This window comes from Aquarana catesbeiana, linkage group LG12 (assembly GCF_042186555.1).
Source record: "Aquarana catesbeiana isolate 2022-GZ linkage group LG12, ASM4218655v1, whole genome shotgun sequence".
Classification (NCBI taxonomy): domain Eukaryota; kingdom Metazoa; phylum Chordata; class Amphibia; order Anura; family Ranidae; genus Aquarana; species Aquarana catesbeiana.
In genome coordinates this window covers 136,911,914-136,930,213 of record NC_133335.1, presented here as the reverse complement: position 1 = coordinate 136,930,213, position 18,300 = coordinate 136,911,914, and the positions used below count along the sequence as shown (strand labels likewise).

General features: G+C 42.2%; 1 protein-coding gene across 4 annotated transcripts in view; it reads right to left on the bottom strand.

The window, feature by feature from the left end:
- Positions 1–221: 221 nt before the first annotated feature.
- STARD3 (StAR related lipid transfer domain containing 3) overlaps positions 222–18,300 on the bottom strand; it is a 152,646-nt gene continuing 134,567 nt past the window's right edge. For 3 of the 4 annotated variants that reach the window (XM_073608357.1, XM_073608355.1, XM_073608356.1), the window contains 2 exons: positions 17,392–17,485; positions 222–2,279 (listed from right to left, as the gene is read on the bottom strand). In XM_073608357.1, coding sequence (XP_073464458.1) covers positions 2,172–2,279; positions 17,392–17,485 — 202 coding nt within the window. In that variant the 3' untranslated portion in view covers positions 222–2,171. The remainder of the gene's footprint in view (positions 2,280–17,391; positions 17,486–18,300) is intronic. The other variant, XR_012236931.1, reaches the window with a different exon arrangement.

Genomic DNA, 18,300 nt, shown 5'->3' with positions numbered 1-18,300 from the left:
AATGCAATTTTACCTAAACATAAAAGTTTTAATCGGTGTCCAGTCACATGAAGGTACTAGCCATGGTCTATAAATATCCAGTCCTGTACTATACGATTAGGATATAAAAATAGCTTATTTTTCCCTAAACATAACACCTAAAACATATGAACCAGTGTATATTCCCTTAAATCTATTGTTTCAATTACTTTTGGTTCTCCTAAAAAACAAAAGCAAAAAAAAACAGACAGAATTAATTTAATTTTTATCAAGATTTTTTTTCAAAAAAGATTGATAAAGTATGAATCAGTATTTGTTAGAAAAGAAACAAACACATCCAATATACATCTTATTTAAATCAAAAAACAAACATGACATTGATCAGCAAAGTTTTCAATAATGGCTGATTTCACATCAGGGAATGATTTGCATAAAATCCTTTACCACCTGCAAATGGCTAACACCGGCTCTAATAACCTTCTTATGACCTACAATATTAGATTTAAAGCTGTAGTACAAGAATACAACACAAGAAGGTTGGTATCAAATGAGAGAATCAATCATTTGTTTTCAGAGATCAGAGGTTTAATTCACAAAGCATCAACACAAGAATAAGTATCTTTATTTTAGCCATTTGACGGCAATTTTCAAATTTCATTACACTTAACTAAAAATAACTAATTTTTTTTGAAAAAATAAGTATCATTATCCTGGTGTGTTGGCTTTATGAATTGAGCCTAGTGAATTCAGAATCAAGTGAACCATGAACAACTATACTGCCTGTACAACATATTATGCCACTAAAGTGGACCCCAAAAACCAAGACACCAAGCATGATTGCTTCATGCTAGCCCAGGAGGTCCATAATTGAGATTCTATGCTGCTATCATCTATCTCCTCATCTTTACAAGAGATGTTCCCAATTATGATCATCTAAAGAAACTCATTTTTTTTCTGACAGAGCTCATATTGTGAGACAAGACAGGGAAATAACAGACTTTATAAATAATATTCACTATGTCTATATGGGCTTTTGATGTACTGTTTGTGCCGCATAGGATCTGGTCAAATTTTGCTAGTAGTCATTGTTTTCTACATACAGTAATCAACAATTGACATAGGAATGTTCACATTGTTACAGCATTCTGCGTGCCTATAAATTCTACAAAGCAGCAAGCAAAATTGAAAATTTTCTTTTGGCACAGCAGACTTAACAGATACATAAAAGAGTAACACGCATGAAATAAGAGATTGTTATTTACAAAAGTGATTATTTCACTCAAATGCCTTATCTATAATTTTTGCTATACTGGTACAAAAATGTGTAGTGGAAGTCGTGAAGTCCCACTGCAAATTCACCTCTGGAGTAAATAGTTATCTGTTGCATTAATCACTTACACCTGAGTGGTAGGCACTGACTGGTTTTCACATTAAAAAAAAGAAAAATAAAGTGTGATCAATAACTTCTGTGCTTCTCGCAAAATACAATGTTAAGACGTGTTTATGTTAACGCCTGGGTATCTGTATTTTTAGAAAAAGGAGGCGTTTTAAAAAAAAAATCAAAAAGACAGACTTGTGAATAAATGGATACCTTCTCCCCAATGTTCAGTGCATCTAGTTACTTGTCCAAAGTGTCCACCTCCTCAAACACTACAGCTGAAAGATGGTTAGGAATGTATTGTGAGCATAGTCACTTGTAAACTGGACCTCTGCAAACCATTAATAAGTCTTCTGAAAGGTAAACCTCCATGCCCAGCATTCGGTAAAGATCATTCTCAAATCAAGCAGGAAGCCGTGTCAGCCAGTTGAAAGGAAACATTAAATTAGATTTGACTACTGGCTCAGTTCACCTGCATATGGAGGTCTTTTCCAAGAATACAGCGACCTACATTTCAGGAACAGGTGCATCAACCATCAACGTCCCAACTTCACCAATTCAATATGGTACATCAACAATTCCCCAAAGATGCCTTAATGGACATTGGAAACCAAACTTTCTTCTAGTGATGACATGCCCTGGAAAGGCGAGCATAAGATTACAGAAGACACAGGGGATACTAGTAAGCTGGATGGGACAGTCCTTCATCCTGCTAATTATAACAAAAGATTAGCGTGCAAATAACAGCTGTTGTCAGTGCTTCATCAAGCAGATGGGAGGCAGCGCAGATTCGGTCTCCTTTTTGGAAGCGATCCTATACTGGCCCGCTGTAAACTTCACTGACTCTCTTGCGCAAATGGCTGCAGAACTCAAACATGGTAGCAGCCAGGCTTTGGTTAATGAGGTAGCGAGGTAGCCGACCCTGCATGAAAAAGAAATATTAAAAGTGATACACATTGTTTAACTGTCAGTATTCAGTAATTTTCTCTTTCTGTGGATGATGGCACTGCACTTATTTTAATAAAAAAAAACACTTCTTTTCCTAATCAATATACAGCTGTCACGTGACCCAGCTCTTTCCCAGCCTGTCTGCAGGGAAACAGTGGCAGGAGGAGCTTCTAATCCTCTGGTCACGTTATAAAAAAAAAAACAAACAAAAAAAACAGCCTTTGAGATACAGAGTACAAATATCAATAATTGGCTTTAAAGTGTCATAGAAATACATATTTGAAAACAAATCTTTATCATTTTTGCCAATAACATGGTGTGAATGGATTTCTGCCAATCGCAGGCTGTGTCATACCCCTCCAGCCTGCATCTATTGTGTATACATGCTTAGAATAAGAGTGACGTCAAGCCTCCATCAATCAGGATGTAATATCCCGCCCTCATGGTGTTTAGCTGGTTAGTGGGCATGGAGGAGGAGGAGAAGGAAGGGAGTGGGCTGTTATTTACCACCGTGTGTATACCCACAAGTTACATAGTCAGGTTGAAAAAAGACACAAGTCCATCTAGTTCAACCATAAAAAGAAATAAATAAAAAATAATATCAAACAATCCCATATACCCAATCCTATACCCACAGTTGTTCCAGAGGAAGGAGAAAAACCCCAGCAAAGCATGATCCAATTTGCTACAGCAGAGAAAAAAATTCCTTCCTGACCCCCAAGAGGCAATCGGACTTCCCCTGGATCAATTTTACCTATAAAATATTAGTACCCAGTTATATTGTGCGCATTTAGGAAAGAATCCAGGCCTTTCCTAAAGCAATCTTCTGAGTTGACCAGAACCACCTCTGGAGGGAGTCTAATACACATTTTCACAGCTCTTACTGTGAAGAAACCTTTCTGTATTTGGAGATGAAATCTCTTTTCTTCTAGGCGTAAAGCATGCCACCTTGTCCTCTGTGTTGACTATAAAGTGAATAACTCAACACTAAGTTCACTATATGGACTCTTTAGTCACATGGGCTGCTCAGATGTGATAAAGTAGGAAATGCTTAGCATAGACATACACATTGAAAACTGAGCATGTGTACTAGCTGCCAGTGGCTGCTCTGCAGAATCCCCAGCTGCAGTGTGGGCATAGACAGGAGGGAGGGATAGAGGACAGCAGGATCAACCGGGTTATTTGCAGAAAAGAAATTCCATAGTAAATGAGTGAGTATGAACAGCATGTAATACAGCATTTATTAATAGTTTTTAACGATGTGTGTTAGATGACACCTTAAATGCTGATCTACATGACTAACGTGATACTAAAGTCTAATTTTTTTTCAATAAACATATTGCTCCCCCTCCCTTGCTGGCAAACGCTCATGAGAGTGAGAGCTCTACAAGATGCAACTTGCCTAGGCAAATTACCAGACAAGAGGAAGCAAGCTGTATAAGGTATTTACTGGCAGAAAAAAAATGTTTTGGTATCCAAAGTTTTAACAGCAAAGGCAGAAGATTTAATAGATGGAAAGATGAAAAAAATTACTGAAGGTCCACTTTAACATCAAAGAATAGTTCCAGACATCGGTTTGTTATACACAGTTACTTTGGCCAGCTTGGACCAACGTAACTATGTATATACTATACCTGCCCGATGCCCCTGGAAGCTGGAAATCACTGAAGTAGACACTGCTACTTCAGTGATCTCCACTAACTTCTAGGTCCTGTACTGAGAGGCTGCACCTCAGCATCCTGAACACAGGAGATCAACTGCATTGCACGGGCGCCATTTAAACAATGCTTGGCATTTTCTGAATTAATTCAAACATTCTCTGATTGGATGCAAACAATCTCTGATTGGATGAGGTGGAGAAGCAGGGCAGCAAGGTCACACTCTCCAACTTGTCCATTACATTCATTCAGAAAATGCAAAGCATTCTCTAAATGGCACCCATGCCAAGTAGCTGATCTCCTGTGTTCACAATGCAGGAGAGCAGCCACTCGGGACCCGGAAACAAGTTGAGATCACTGAAGTAGCAGTATCTACTTTAGTAATTTCCACCTCCCAGGGGTTCTGCCAGGTATGGTATATACATAGTTTACACTGATCCAAGCTAGACCAATGTAACTATGTATAACATACAATTATTCTTTAACCGGTTCCTGACCGCCCCACGCCGATGTACGTGTAAGAATGGCACGGGTGGCCAAATGGGCGTACCTGTATGTCCCACCCTCCCCGTGGACGCGGTCGCGCCCCTCCCCCCCTCCCGCGGCGGTCGGGTTCGTTAGGCGAGCGATCAGTCCCCAGGGCCAGACCTATGATTCATGGTCTGGACCTGGTGATCGCTCCAAACGAATGAAATGAAAACCTTCCCCTGCCAGTGTAAGTGTAAACAGAGACAGGAGGAAGTGATGTTATCTCTCCTCGTGGGGTCTTTTCGATTCCATTGAGAGAGAGAGGACATCTAACCATGAGTTGCACCAACAGTACACTAACACCAATACACATAGGTACACTTGCACCCCCCCCCTATCAGCCCCCTCCAGTTAACTCTTTCACTCCCTGTCACTGTCTCACCAATTGCAGTTTTCAGATTTTTCACTGATCACTGCAATAGTGTAATTTGTGACCGAAATAAGTGTTAGGGCAGTAGTAGCCCCCGTTAGGTCTAGGCTACCCCCCCTAATAAAGGTTTAACCCCTTGATTGCCCCCCAGTTAACCCTTTCACCCCCCGTTGCCAGTGTCACTAATCGATCACCGTATTTGTGTCACTGGTGACGCTAGTTAGCCAGTTAGGTGATTAGTTTCATCGTCAAGTTTTTATAGCGTCAGGTACCCCCATATATACTACCTAATAAAGGTTTTAACCCCCTGGTTAACCCTTTCGCCCCGTTGCCAGTGTCACTAATCGATCGCCGTATTTGTGTCACTGGTGACGCTAGTGTAATGGAAATTTGTACGTTCTGTAAATAATTGTATTCTATTTTGTATGTATTGCACACTGCCCTCACTGTGCACACAGCACTAATAATGTTTTCAGTACATGTTTACATTCTTTCGAGTCCTGATTAGAATTAGCCTGTCTATGTTACGCCCCTTGTTAGCATAAACGTACAATTGTAATATTAATGTGATACCTACGTAATCATGTGTATAAAAACCTTCAATTGCGTCATAATAAAGCAGAACAGTTATTTGGAAAGATGCTGAGCGTATCTTTTGTGTCTGTTCCCTACTGCAGTAGTTAATAATTTGGAACCACTAATCAGTATGAGGATAGGAGTTGCCTATCATCAATTTAACCGAGTCAGCATGGCGAGCTTTGCCTAGGAGGGGTTTCCAGGTGACCCTGAGTATCCGAAACGAGGAGCTGGAGACGATCCGGGAATAATCAGCCGGCTGAGGTAAGCCTTTTGTTTACATTTGAGTTATCAGACTTCCTTGATCGGTAAGGCATTTTCGGGACAAAGGGTACCTATTTTACGCCCCTTAATCGAACTGTATTGATCGGTGGTTATATGTTATGTTGTCACTGTCTATTGTCCATCGGAGTGTTATAGATAAGAAAGGGAAGTTAATAGCATAGTGCTGTTCACAGGTATATGTAGTACATCTGCTAGATAAAGTAGTTTAGAGGCAAGAGGTTATAGGCACACGTAGAGAAGACTGGCCAGTCCTTATTGGCATTAAATTAAGTAAGGGAATGAAGGGTAAGAGACCCTCAAAAATGCCCAGCGCAAGAGGAGCGCTATATATGAACCGAAGGTGTGGTTCAGCCTATACTGAGCCCCTAGATTAATGGTTAAAGTGGACATGGATCCACAATGGGTAACTGGGTTACCAAGGTCCACAGTGACTAAGAATCATGCAGAGTAAACAGCTAGAGAAACAGCTATCTATGTGAGCAGGATGGGTCAAGGGTGACATTAAATGATCAAGGGGTTAATATGGCGCACAATGGAGGTAGCCGAGTACATATAACTAAAAATGGTGGGAGGAAGTGGGTGGGTTGGGGGTTCCTGAGAGGGGGAACTTGGTGGTGGTAGTTAATGTTTCACAACAAGTTCAGGTATTAGTCCATGTAAGGATAAAATGATGTTGAGTAAATGGAAGGCAGCCAGTCTATAAAAGCTAGAAGAAGCTCTGGAACAATAAAAAAGAAAGAGGGACGGCGCCCTCTAAGTGCAGCATGTATGTTAAAAATATTTATTGCAATAGATAAAAACACTCACATTTGAGTTGCTAAAAATCAGGCTATGCTGGTGCATAGCCTGATGAAGGAGCACGCATGCTCCGAACGCGAGGCACCGCCCGCCTCACCCCGCTCCCGGAAGTGAAGACGCAGGTCAGCATGGCGCTCCACGGAGGATCCATGACTGACATCCTGGCCGCCCGGAGGCCCTGAGGACCCTCAGCACCACCGGAACAGCTACCAGGAGCCAGGTCACAGGACTCACATCCCAGGAACCCCCCCACTGGCCCGTGACACCCACATCCCCCGAGAGCATGCGGATGAAACTACTTTACATGCTGGTTTTTAGCAACTCAAATGTGAGTGTTTTTATCTATTGTAATAAATATTTTTAACATACATAGATGCTGCACAAAGATTAAATAGATATCACATTTGAAACCTGGTGCGTTTTTAAGAAATCTCTAGAAAGTCCCATACAGAAGATTTGTTGCAAACATCAGTAAACTTGAAGCAATAAAAAGTTCCAAATTCCAATTAAAGTGCTCGTGCCCTACAAAGTGGATTTGAATCCGTGGTTGATAAGTGCTTGATATGTGCTCACAGGACAGTGCCCCCACATGGATGTGAACTCACCCCTCCAAATGGACCAACTATTTCTAGTTTGGTCAAACACGCACGTGGGGCAGTCCCCGTGGATTTTCTGTGGACTGACGTGGTTCGGGATCAATACTTCCTCATATGACTGGATATGATAAAGAGGGCCTCATTCCTCTATATACAAGTGTTGTTTGGTGTAGATGTTACTCATGCAAATGACAGAAAAAACCTCATTGTGCAGCAACGTTTTCAAAACATTTATTCCATATAAAAAACATAGTATTTAAACTCACACGTAAGGGTGCCTGTAAACCTGGCACCCGGTGTGAACAGAAGGTAAGTTCCCAGGAAATCTGCCCAAATACAGTGGTATGCCGCCGCCTGTGCGGTATACTTGTTGATCTCTGGGACTGGAAGTGTGTCACGATGACACGATGCTGCGGACCAACCTCTACGCGCGTTTCAGGGCCTCATTCCTCTATATACAAGTGTTGTTTGGTGTAGATGTTTCTCATGCAAATTATAGAAAAAGCCTCATTGCGCAGCAACGTTTTTAAAACATTTATTCCATATAAAAAACATCGTAATTAAACTCACATGTAAGGGTACCTGTAAACCTGGCACCCGGTGTGAACAGCAGGTAAGTTCCCAGGAAATCTGGTAAAGTCTGGAAAGTGGTATGCCGCCGCGGTATACTGATTGATTTCCGGGATCGGAAGTGTGTCAGCCAATCAAACGGGCCGTCTTCAGGAAGTTGTGGTTTGTATTGCTTGTTGAAGCCTGTTATGAAAGTGATGTTTCTGGTATTTTCTTGTTTTTGTTTGCTTTCTAGAAGTGTGTCTCTGATTATTTTTCCCACCTTCTGATTTATATCCTTTTTTTGTTTTTGTTTTTTGTCTAATTCGATTTATTTTTTGTAAACAAATGTTTGTAATTTTATACTTATTTTTGTTTCACTTTTACTTTTATTTATTTCAGTTATCCTTTTATTTTATTCAAAGTGTTTTGGATAATTACTATCTTGAGCCACTAGAAGGCCTCAGACTAGTATTATGAAGATGGAGAGTTAATTACCCATTTTCAATCACAAGATGGCGCTAATGTGTATTTGCAGACGCAAACTAGTCTCTGATAGAAAAATAGAGTTTTTTCCTTCCACTTCCGGTTTATTACGGTTTTTGGAAGTTATATTATAATTTTAACTTACTGATCTTATCATTTACATCATACTGCAATGATTAGGTATGATGTTTTAAGTATTTGTTACATCAAATGTATTATTAAAAAGATTGTGAGCACCTTAGAGTAAATAGCAGGTAAAAAAAAAAATCCCAATAAATCCTGATTGGATAAAATCACACATGTGACCAGAAGTAAGGGTATTTGTACCCTTAACCAAAATGGCGGAACCACAACTTCCTGAAGATGGCCCGTTTGATTAACTGACACACTTCCGATCCCGGAAATCAATCAGTATACTGCGGCGGCATACCGCTTTCCAGACTTTACCAGATTTCCTGGGAACTTACCTGCTGTTCACACCGGGTGCCAGGTTTACAGGTACCCTTACATGTGAGTTTAATTACGATGTTTTTTATATGGAATAAATGTTTTAAAAACGTTGCTGCGCAATGAGGCTTTTTCTATAATTTGCATGAGAAACATCTACCCCAAACAACACTAGTATATAGAGCAGGGATATGCAATTAGCGGACCTCCAGTTGTTGCAAAACTACAAGTCCCATCATGCCTCTACCTCTGGTTGTCATGCTCGTGACTGTCAGAGTCTTGCTATGCCTCATGGGACTTGTAGTTCTGCAACAGCTGGAGGTCCGCTAATTGCATATCCCTGCTATAGAGGAATGTAGCCCTCTTTATCATATCCAGTCATATTAGAAAGTATCGATCCCAAACCACATCAGTCCACAGAAAATCCACAGGGACTGCCCCCCACATGCGTGTTTAACCAAACTAGAAATAGTTGGTCCATTTGGAGGGGTGAGTTCACATCCATGTGGGGGCACTGTCCTGTGAGCACATATCAAGCACGGATTCATATCCACTTTATAGAGCACGAGCACTTTAATTGGGAATTGGAACTTTTTATTGCTTCAAGTTTACTGATGTTTGCAACAAATCTTCTGTATGGGACTCTCTAGCGATTTCCTAAAAACGCACCAGGTTTCAAATGTGTTATCTATTTAATCTTTGTGGCACTCAGCGTAAATTATCTGCATTATCTGTTTAGCTATTTTTCAAAGTCGCATCAGTTTTCAAATGTGATATTTATTTAACATTTGTGGCACTTAGCGCTGTATATTTTTTATTATTAGTATAATTTTGCACTTGCAAGGTCTTATTCACTGCAGCTGTTAATTAATATGGTATCACTTATTCATACCAATAGTTAGATTCTTTTTGGTGCTTTGGATTTTTTATTTTTACTTCAATGTTTTATTGTTACTATGTTTTATCATGTTTACTTTACAGGTATATAATTCTTTTATACTTTACTGTTTACTGTGTTTTACTGGGCTTTGTCTTCCAGTGGTTAGAAGAGTGGGTGATGTGTGACATAAGCTTCTAAATGTTGTGCATAAAATGCCAGGACAGTTCAACCCCCCCCAAAATGACCCCTTTTTGGAAAGTAGACACCCCAATCTATTTGCTGATAGGCATGTTGAGTTCATGGAATATTTTTTCGGGAAGTTTCGGGAAAATTACAAAATTATTAAAAAAAAAAAAAGATAAAAATTTAATTTTCCCAAAACTTGTGGCAAAATTGAAAATATTCCATGGACTCAACATGCCTCTCAGCAAATAGCTTGTGTGTCTTCTTTCCAAAATAGGCTAATTTGGGGGGGTTTTGTGCTATCTTGTCATTTCATGGCCCCGAAATTGCTACAGGTAGTGAGGAAGTGAAATCACTATTTTACGCCCTTAGAAAGCCTGGAGGCGGTGATTGGTTTTCGGGGGCCCCGTACGTGGCTAGGCTGCCAAAAAGTCTCACACATGTGGTATCCCCATACTCAGGAGAAGCAGCAGAATGTATTTTTGGGTGTAATTCCACATATAACCATGGCATGAGTGAGCAATATATCATTTAGTGACAATTTTGTGTAATTTTTTTTTTTTTTTTTTTTTTTTTTTAAAAAAGAACATGTTTATTATGAATAGAAAAGGTCAGCATACATTGATAGTTGCATGACATACAGACGTATGAAAGGATATTGTACATTGAATGCAGATGAATACAATGTATCTCATGGAGTGCGGCAGCGCATGTATACTTATAAGACTTTAAGTGACGGCAATTGGCATTTTCACAAGACATCACTACCAAAGATAGAAGTTGTAACATTTGATAAAGACTACAGTATATCACATTACGGCAATGTGTTGGATAGTTATCATGTCACTTATAGCGGGTGCACAGATTACTGTCGTAAATTAACTCACATGTGTTGGCATTGTTTAACCATTTGTCCCATATTTTATGGTACTTGTTGGGGCATCCCCTGTGTTTGTACATAACCTTTTTGTATGGTAATGATGCGTTCACTTCTCTAAGCCAAGACTGTATGGTGGGAGGGTCTGTACACAACCAATGTTTGGCAATTAATTTCCTGGCGCAAAATAATGATTCGCTGAGAAATATGATTAGGGATCTATCTGTAGTGGCATCTGGAAGTAGGCCGAAGAGGCATACTTTGGGGTCAAGTTGCACCGGTGATCCCATGTGGTCGTGGAGGAATTTTATAATCTGCGTCCAGTAACTTTGTATCTCCGGACATAGCCATAGTAGGTGGAAGAACGAGCATGGGTTACCAGAGCATCTCGGACAGTGCGGGTTTTGATGTGGGGAGAATTTGGCAATTCTAGAAGGCGTGAGATAGGATTTGTGTATTATATACAGTTGAGTTAGGCGTTCTGAAATCTTAGGTGACGTTTTTTTTACATTCTCGAGTATATCCTCCCAGTCTGATATGTCTATTGGCCCTACGTCCTCTTCCCATCTAATCCTTGCCGTGTCAGTGATCCTTGCTACCGACTTGTTTCGCAGTAAAGTGTAGAGGGTGGAGATAAGTTTGTCTGGGTTTGTTCCTGTTATTACGTCTACCAAAGACAGTGTCTGTGGGTTGGGGAGACCACTCGCAAACTGAGCCTGAAGCGCGTGTTTTAGTTGCATGTAGCTAAATTGCATGTGGGGGGGGAGGTCAAATTCCTCACATAGTGTTTGAAAATGTCTCACACCAAATATAGTAAGGACCTGGAATAGGAACACTATCCCCTTAGCGGCCCAGCTGGTAGCCCCAGGTAGGGATATCAGCTCATTCAGTTGAGGGTTGCGCCATAGAGGTGTGTGCGAGTGAAAGAAGTCAGCTCCGATAAGTTTGGACGCCCGTTCCCATATGCTTCTGTGTTGGGACAGTAACAGGTTTCGGTCTTCTCTTTTATGTCTTTTATGTCTTTTGTTCCCACCTCTAAGTAGGACTTGTAGTGGGGAGTACAAGTTACTATTAGCTTGTTTGCATACTAAGAATTGGTATCTTTCTCCATCAGTCTTGTGAATGTAATAAAAGTGTGAGAGCTGAGCTGCTATATAATAAGTGTATAAGTCCGGTAAAGCTGCACCTCCAGAGGAGGTCGGGTTCTTGAGCGTGTTCCAGGCCAATTTGTGTCTATGGGGGCCCCAAATAAAAGAATTAATGATTGTATCAATTGTTTTAAAGATTTTAAGGGGAATGAGTATTGGGGAGTTCCAGAGCACATAGAGGAACTTTGGCAGTAGTATCATCTTGAACAAGTTGACTCTACCCATTATTCCCAGTGGGAGTCTTGCCCATGTTTGTGTACGAGATTTTAAATAAGAGAAAAGTGGTTCTATATTGTTGGCGATAAAGTCCAGTGGGTGCCTAGTAATCTCTATACCTAGATATTTTATAGAGGCAACTCTCTGCAGGGGGAGGGAAGCTGCAGTGTGTGTTGGAGATGTCATATCAAGGGGGAGGATCTGGGATTTGGACCAATTCATACTGAGACCTGAGTGTTTACCAAATTCCTCGATGGTCGATAGAACTGCCTGCAGTGATGGGCCAGTATCCTCTAGATAGAGAAGCATGTCATCTGCATACAAACTTAACGTCTCTGTCACAGGTCCCACCCGTAGCCCCTGAATGTGTGGATTCTGCCTAAGGGATATGGCAAGGGGTTCCACCGCCAGGGCATACAGTAAAGGGGATAGTGGGCATCCCTGGCGAGTTCCTCTACCCAGAGGGAAGGGATCAGATGTCCATCCATTCACTACCACGCTAGCCGTAGGTGAGTAATATAGTAGTTGTACCCATTTTATAAAATTAGGTCCGAATCCATAGCCCCTGAGGCATTCCCAGAGGTATCCCCATTCTACCGAATCGAACGCCTTTGCGGCGTCAAGTGCTATTATCGCTCTATCACCCGTGTTCTCGTGGTCTGCTTGAATGTTCATGTAGAGGCGTCTGAGGTTCATTGCTGTGTTTTTACCAGGCATGAATCCCGTCTGATCAGGATGAATGAGGGAGAGAATACTCGTATTGAGGCGCATAGCTAGTATTTTGGCTAGTATTTTAATGTCAGCCTGGAGAAGCGAGATTGGGCGATATGATTCTGGTAGTTGGGGGTTTTTGCCTGGTTTGGGGATTACTATAATTACTGCCTGGCGAAGAGTTTTGGGTAGGGATTCTGTTTCAAAGATGTGATTATATAATTTCAGGAGCTCAGGAGCTAGTATGTCCAAGTATGCTGCGTAAAAGTCTAATGGTATACCATCTCCACCTGGTGCCTTGGATGGTGCTAACGAGGCTATAGCTAGGGCAATCTCGTCCACGGTAAGAGGGGCCTCTAGGTCTTGTAGTTGGGTCTCAGATAGTTGTGGAAAGGGGACATCTCGAAGAAACGCTCTAGTCTCCTGGGCAGTGACTCCCACCTTGGAGGAATATAAATCTAAATAGTATTTCCGAAATACTTCTGCAACTAAAGGGGGGTCGGAGAGTATGTCGTTATGAGGGCCTAGTAGGGTTACTACCACTGGGGGGTTAGTGTCCTGGTGAGCCAAGTATGCTAATAGTTTACCGGCTCTTTCCCCTTGTTCAAATATACGTTGTTTTAGAAAAAAAAGTTTTTTTTTAGCGTTTTCGTATTGCAAGTGGTCTAAGAGGCGGGTGTGTAGTTTGATTGCTGTTGCTCTGTCCTGAGTGGGGTCTTTGTGAAATTCTTTTACTAGTAAATCTGCTTTGTCTAAGGCTTGGTTAATAATTAGGGCGGAAGAGGCTTTTATTCTGTTTATACGCGAGGAGAGGACTGTGCGAACGTGTAACTTATAGGCTTCCCAAACGTGTCCCACAGAGGCAGTGTCTCTGTTGACATTTAGGTAGAATTGCCATTCTTTGTGTATATCCTCTTGGTCTTTCAGCATGGAGAGCCAGAAGGGGTGTAGACGCCAGGTGTGGGGTCCTGTGTTTTGGGCTAGTTGAAGGGTTGCCCAACATGGGGCATGGTCAGAAAGGGATCTAGTGTTGTAACCTGAGCCTGTTAGTCGGGGGGTTAGTGTGTCAGAGATTAGGATAAGGTCTATTCGGGACATGGAGGAGTGGGTTGCCGAGAAGCATGAATATATCTGATCATGGGGGTGTTTGTATCTCCATGCGTCAGTCAATGAAAATTCTTTTAGCGTGCGTCCTAGTCTAGTGGTGTCAGGGAGATGGGCATTCTGGCTTGATTGTATTCTATCCATCTGGGGGTTCAAAACCATATTGAAATCTCCCAACCAGATTGCTGGTATGTTGGGGTGCTGTGTCATGTAAAGTAAGCCTTCTGTGATTAGATTGGATTTGTATGGCGGGGGTATGTAGAATGCTAAAATCAAATATTGCGAGCCACATAGTGTGCAGTGTATGAAGATAAAGCTGCCTTGGGGGTCTGTACGCACCGAGATGATTGCAAAAGGGGTAGTTTTAGCAATGAGAACTGAAACCCCCCGAGAGTATGGAGAGTGGGTGGCATGGAACGCCCATCCTATCCAGGGCCGCTTCAGCGCAAGCTGGAGCTGTCCTGTAACGTGTGTCTCGACTAATACAGTTATATCTGCACGGTATGTTTTGAGGCAGGTAAAAATTGCCGTGCGTTTTAGTTTGTCTCTGATCCCTCGGACATTCCAGGTGAGGAATTTTAAGTTAGCCATACTTGAGGCACAGCAATTTTATAGAGAGAATATGAGCAAGATGTCTATTCGGGACCCATGCCGACCCTCTCCACACTAATACAAATGTACCTCCGCTTCTTCCTTTCCCGAAATAACATGTACATACGTTCATTTCAATGCATTGCAAATTATTATATATGTTCTTTATCTTAACATTAACCATAACATTTTCCCCTCCCACCCTCCCTGCCCTCAGTCGCCCAAACTTGACTGGGGCATATATCCCAAAACTTGTGCTATGTTGCACATTGAACATACCGGCAGTGGCGGTAGCCTATTTGGCAGCGCCAGTGGCGGAACAACAATCTCCCAAAGGGGGGCGAACAAATACTGGGTAACAGTCCAGCGATGAAGCAAACACTGTAGGGGTTAGCAGTTAGTGCGGGAATCTCCCAGATCTGAATCTGTACTCCGCCGCAGCTTCTAGTAGATAGGGATGGGCAAAGTCTATAGCAGGTACCGCATATATGTTAAGATTCTAGACTGGTGACATTTCCCATATTCCGGTTTGGAGCAGTTAGTAACGTGGTGAGGGTTCAGGGAAAGTAAAATAAGAAAACTGGTCAAATGACACAAGAGGAGCGACTGCTCAAAACAGAAATGGAAGGTATGAGGGCAGTTTTAGGAGGATTTATGGGCTACGTGGGGTGGGTCACTTACATTTCGCACAGCCTTGAAGGCTCTTTGGTATCTTCAAGAAGTTGCCAAGTAATGAGTAGGGTCGCTTGCGACCAGGTTCAGGAGCATGCCGTGTAGTTATCAGTAACTCTCCAGTGGCATATAGTTTGGGATCACTGTAGGCACATCTATGGCCGTATGTTATGGCAGTCATAAAGGGTGGTGCATAGGGGGAGTTGTAGAGTAACACTCACGTATTATTGCCAGGCAAAGTGTGGTTTATGCAGGTCGGTTCTTTTGTGCGTCTTGTTGGTCCAGCCACGCTGAGGCCAGAGTTGGGACTTCAAAAAAATGTACTCGATCTTCACCGACAATTCGAAGGCGGGCTGGGAACAGCATTGCATACTTAATGTGGTGTGCTCTCAGACGGCGTTTGACTTCAGTGAATCGCGCTCTTTGTCGTTGGACCTCCGCCGAGAAGTCCGGAAACGCTGAGATGGATCCGGATTGAAATGGGATGTTTCCCTTCAGTCTGGCTAGGCGTAGGACCGCGTCTCGGTCCCTGAAGTTTAATAATTTTGCAATGAAAGTTCGTGGGGGCGCCCCTTCAGGCGGGCGCCGAGCCGGCATGCGGTGGGCGCGCTCCACTACAAATGTTGCCGAGAAGGCCTCTCTGCCATATGTAGCAATCAAAAGCTGCTCAAGAAAGGTGGCTGGATCAGTACCCTCAGAACCCTCCGGTAGTCCAATAAACCGGAGGTTGGACCTGCGGGTCCGGTTCTCCAAGTCGTCATGCTTTTGTGCTAACTGTTGCAACTGGCGCTGCAGGTCTTCTTGTGAGTGCTGCATAGGGTATAGTGTGTCCTCTGCCCGCCCGAGCCTAGTCTCAGCTTCAGTGACCCGTTCCCTGAGTTTGGTCATGTCATGCCTTATGAGTGAAATGTCCATTTTTACCTCCTCTATCTTGGATGTCAGAGTGGATTGGCATAGGGATATTGCTTCCAATACCTTAGCAGTGCCGTCCGGCTCTTGAGCTGCAGGGGAAGCCGCGTGTGCTGCTGGCGCGGCGCCATCTTGTCCCTCAGAGTCCCGCTCCGTCCTCCGGTACCGCTCCAGCGAGGAAGAGGCAGCGGTATTCCGTCTCGGCGGAGACATAGTGTACCCGGGTTGGTGTGCCAGCTCCCAAGGGGTTTAGTATTCGATTGCAGTGTTTCTGAGGCAAAGGATGTAAGTAGAAGGATCTGCTGCGAGCGGAGCTTCAGTCACACACGTCTGCTCACATCGCTGTCCAGGCCACGCCCCTCGTGTAATTTTATTTTTTAGTCATTTTTCAATCACTTGTGACAAAAAAATAAAATATTCAATGGGCTCAACGTGCCTCTCAGCTATTTCCATTGGGTGTCTACTTTCCAAAATGGGGTCATTGGGGGGGGGGGGGTTGTACTGCCCTGCCATTTTAGCACCTCAAGAAATGGGATAGGTAGTCAAACTAAAAGCTGTGGAAATTCCAGAAAATGTACCCTAGTTTGTAGACGCTATAACTTTTGCGCAAACCAATAAATATACGCTTATTGACATTTTTTTTTTTACCAAAGACATGTGGCTGAATACATTTTGGCCTAAATGTATGACTAAAATTCAGTTTACTAATTTTTGTTTTTTTAATAAGAGAAAATATTTTTTTATCAACATTTTCGGTCTTTTTCCATTTATATCGCAAAAAATAGAAATCGCAGAAGCAATCAAATACCATCAAAGAAAAAAAAAGGACCCAAATTTCGTTTGGGTACAGCATTGCATGACCGCACAACTACCAGTTAAAGCAGCGCAGTGCCAAATTGTAAAAAGTGCTCCGGTCATTGAGCAGCCAAATCCTCCGGGGCTGAAGTGGTTAAGCAACCAAGGGACGTCCAAAGCACAGGGGCAGATACATGTCAACACAGGCGAATAAGCCCAATAAAAAAATACCCATTAAAGTAATAAAACTTGCAGGCTGAGAAAAAAAAAAATGGAGAAAAGTCTTAATTCTGTATCTGCATAAATCTTCTGGGTCAGTAATTCAAAGTTTCCAAGCAATAAGTCAACATGTTTTTCCTCGGGGCATGTTCCTTCAATGTTGATGCATAGTTTTACTAAATTATGTTTTCAAAACAGCATATTATGATTTGCAATGATGCATTTGTTGCAACTGACATCTATTGCAGTTTGTGAAAACAAGAAAGTCATACAGAGGGTAACCAGTAGGGACCAAGCTTGAGTCAGCAGTTGTTTTAAGATTATATAACATGCATATGCGAGTTTCTCCCGCTTCTAGAGTAATTCAGGAATATAGTTTACAAGACTGTAAAAATGTCAGTAAAGAAAGCCAATGACATAAATTACATTTGTTCATTCAGCATGTCACAAGCAAGAAACAATTCATCTGTGTTTTCCTTTAAGCTCACCTTCAAATCAGTGTTGAGGATCCAGATAAAAGTGCAGACAGATGGGTTCCGGGAGCTCTTTAGAACAACAAAGCCACCTGGTCCATTCTCTCCCCTGCACAGATAAATTATTATAAATATACCTTTTCACTGCCAGACCAAATTTGTTCATATTTTTTTTTTTTTTTTTTTGCATTTTGACCTTAAAGTGTTACTAAACCCAGAACCCTGCATTCACTGTATCCGGTCTCCCATAGTACACAGAACATGGAAATGCAATTATTTTAGTAAATATGAACTGCTAAATACCTTTTCTCATCAGCAGCATATAGCAGCCTTGTGACTTCAATCAGTGTCTGGTCAAAGCTTGTAAGAAGAGTTTGCATTCTCCGCCGACTGGCCCTGTGCCGATCACATGCACCCTCTCAAGAAAAAAAAAAAACTCTCTAGCAGTACACATCAAACTGAGCATGTGCAGAGTGACTCCAAAAGCTCTGTCCTATCAGGAGATGGATTGGGGACAGTGAAAAAAGTGGAGGATCAGAGAAGATCAAACAGCCCCCTTACAGCACAGACTGATTTTACTGTTGTGGGTTTAGTAACACTTTAAGGGCTTGTTTACAGAAGTGGTTGGGGGGGGGGCAAAACCATGCAGTTGAGCAGTGTTTTTATTGCTGCTCCTCATATAGCTGCAAAGACAGCGGCGCAAAGTGTACACATGCTACACCCACGATGCTTTACTTAACAGCTTCAGCAGGAAGTATACCCCCTGTCGTGTTCAGCGGGCACTAACTCGGTTGCGACACGGTAGTGCGATATGTAGGAGGTTAAAACAGGCGGTGAGAACAAACGCCTCTGAAAAGCAATTCAAACACAGGTCACTTTTCAGAGGAGCAGCAGTCCTTACAGCTATTGTAAAGGAGCCCTTGG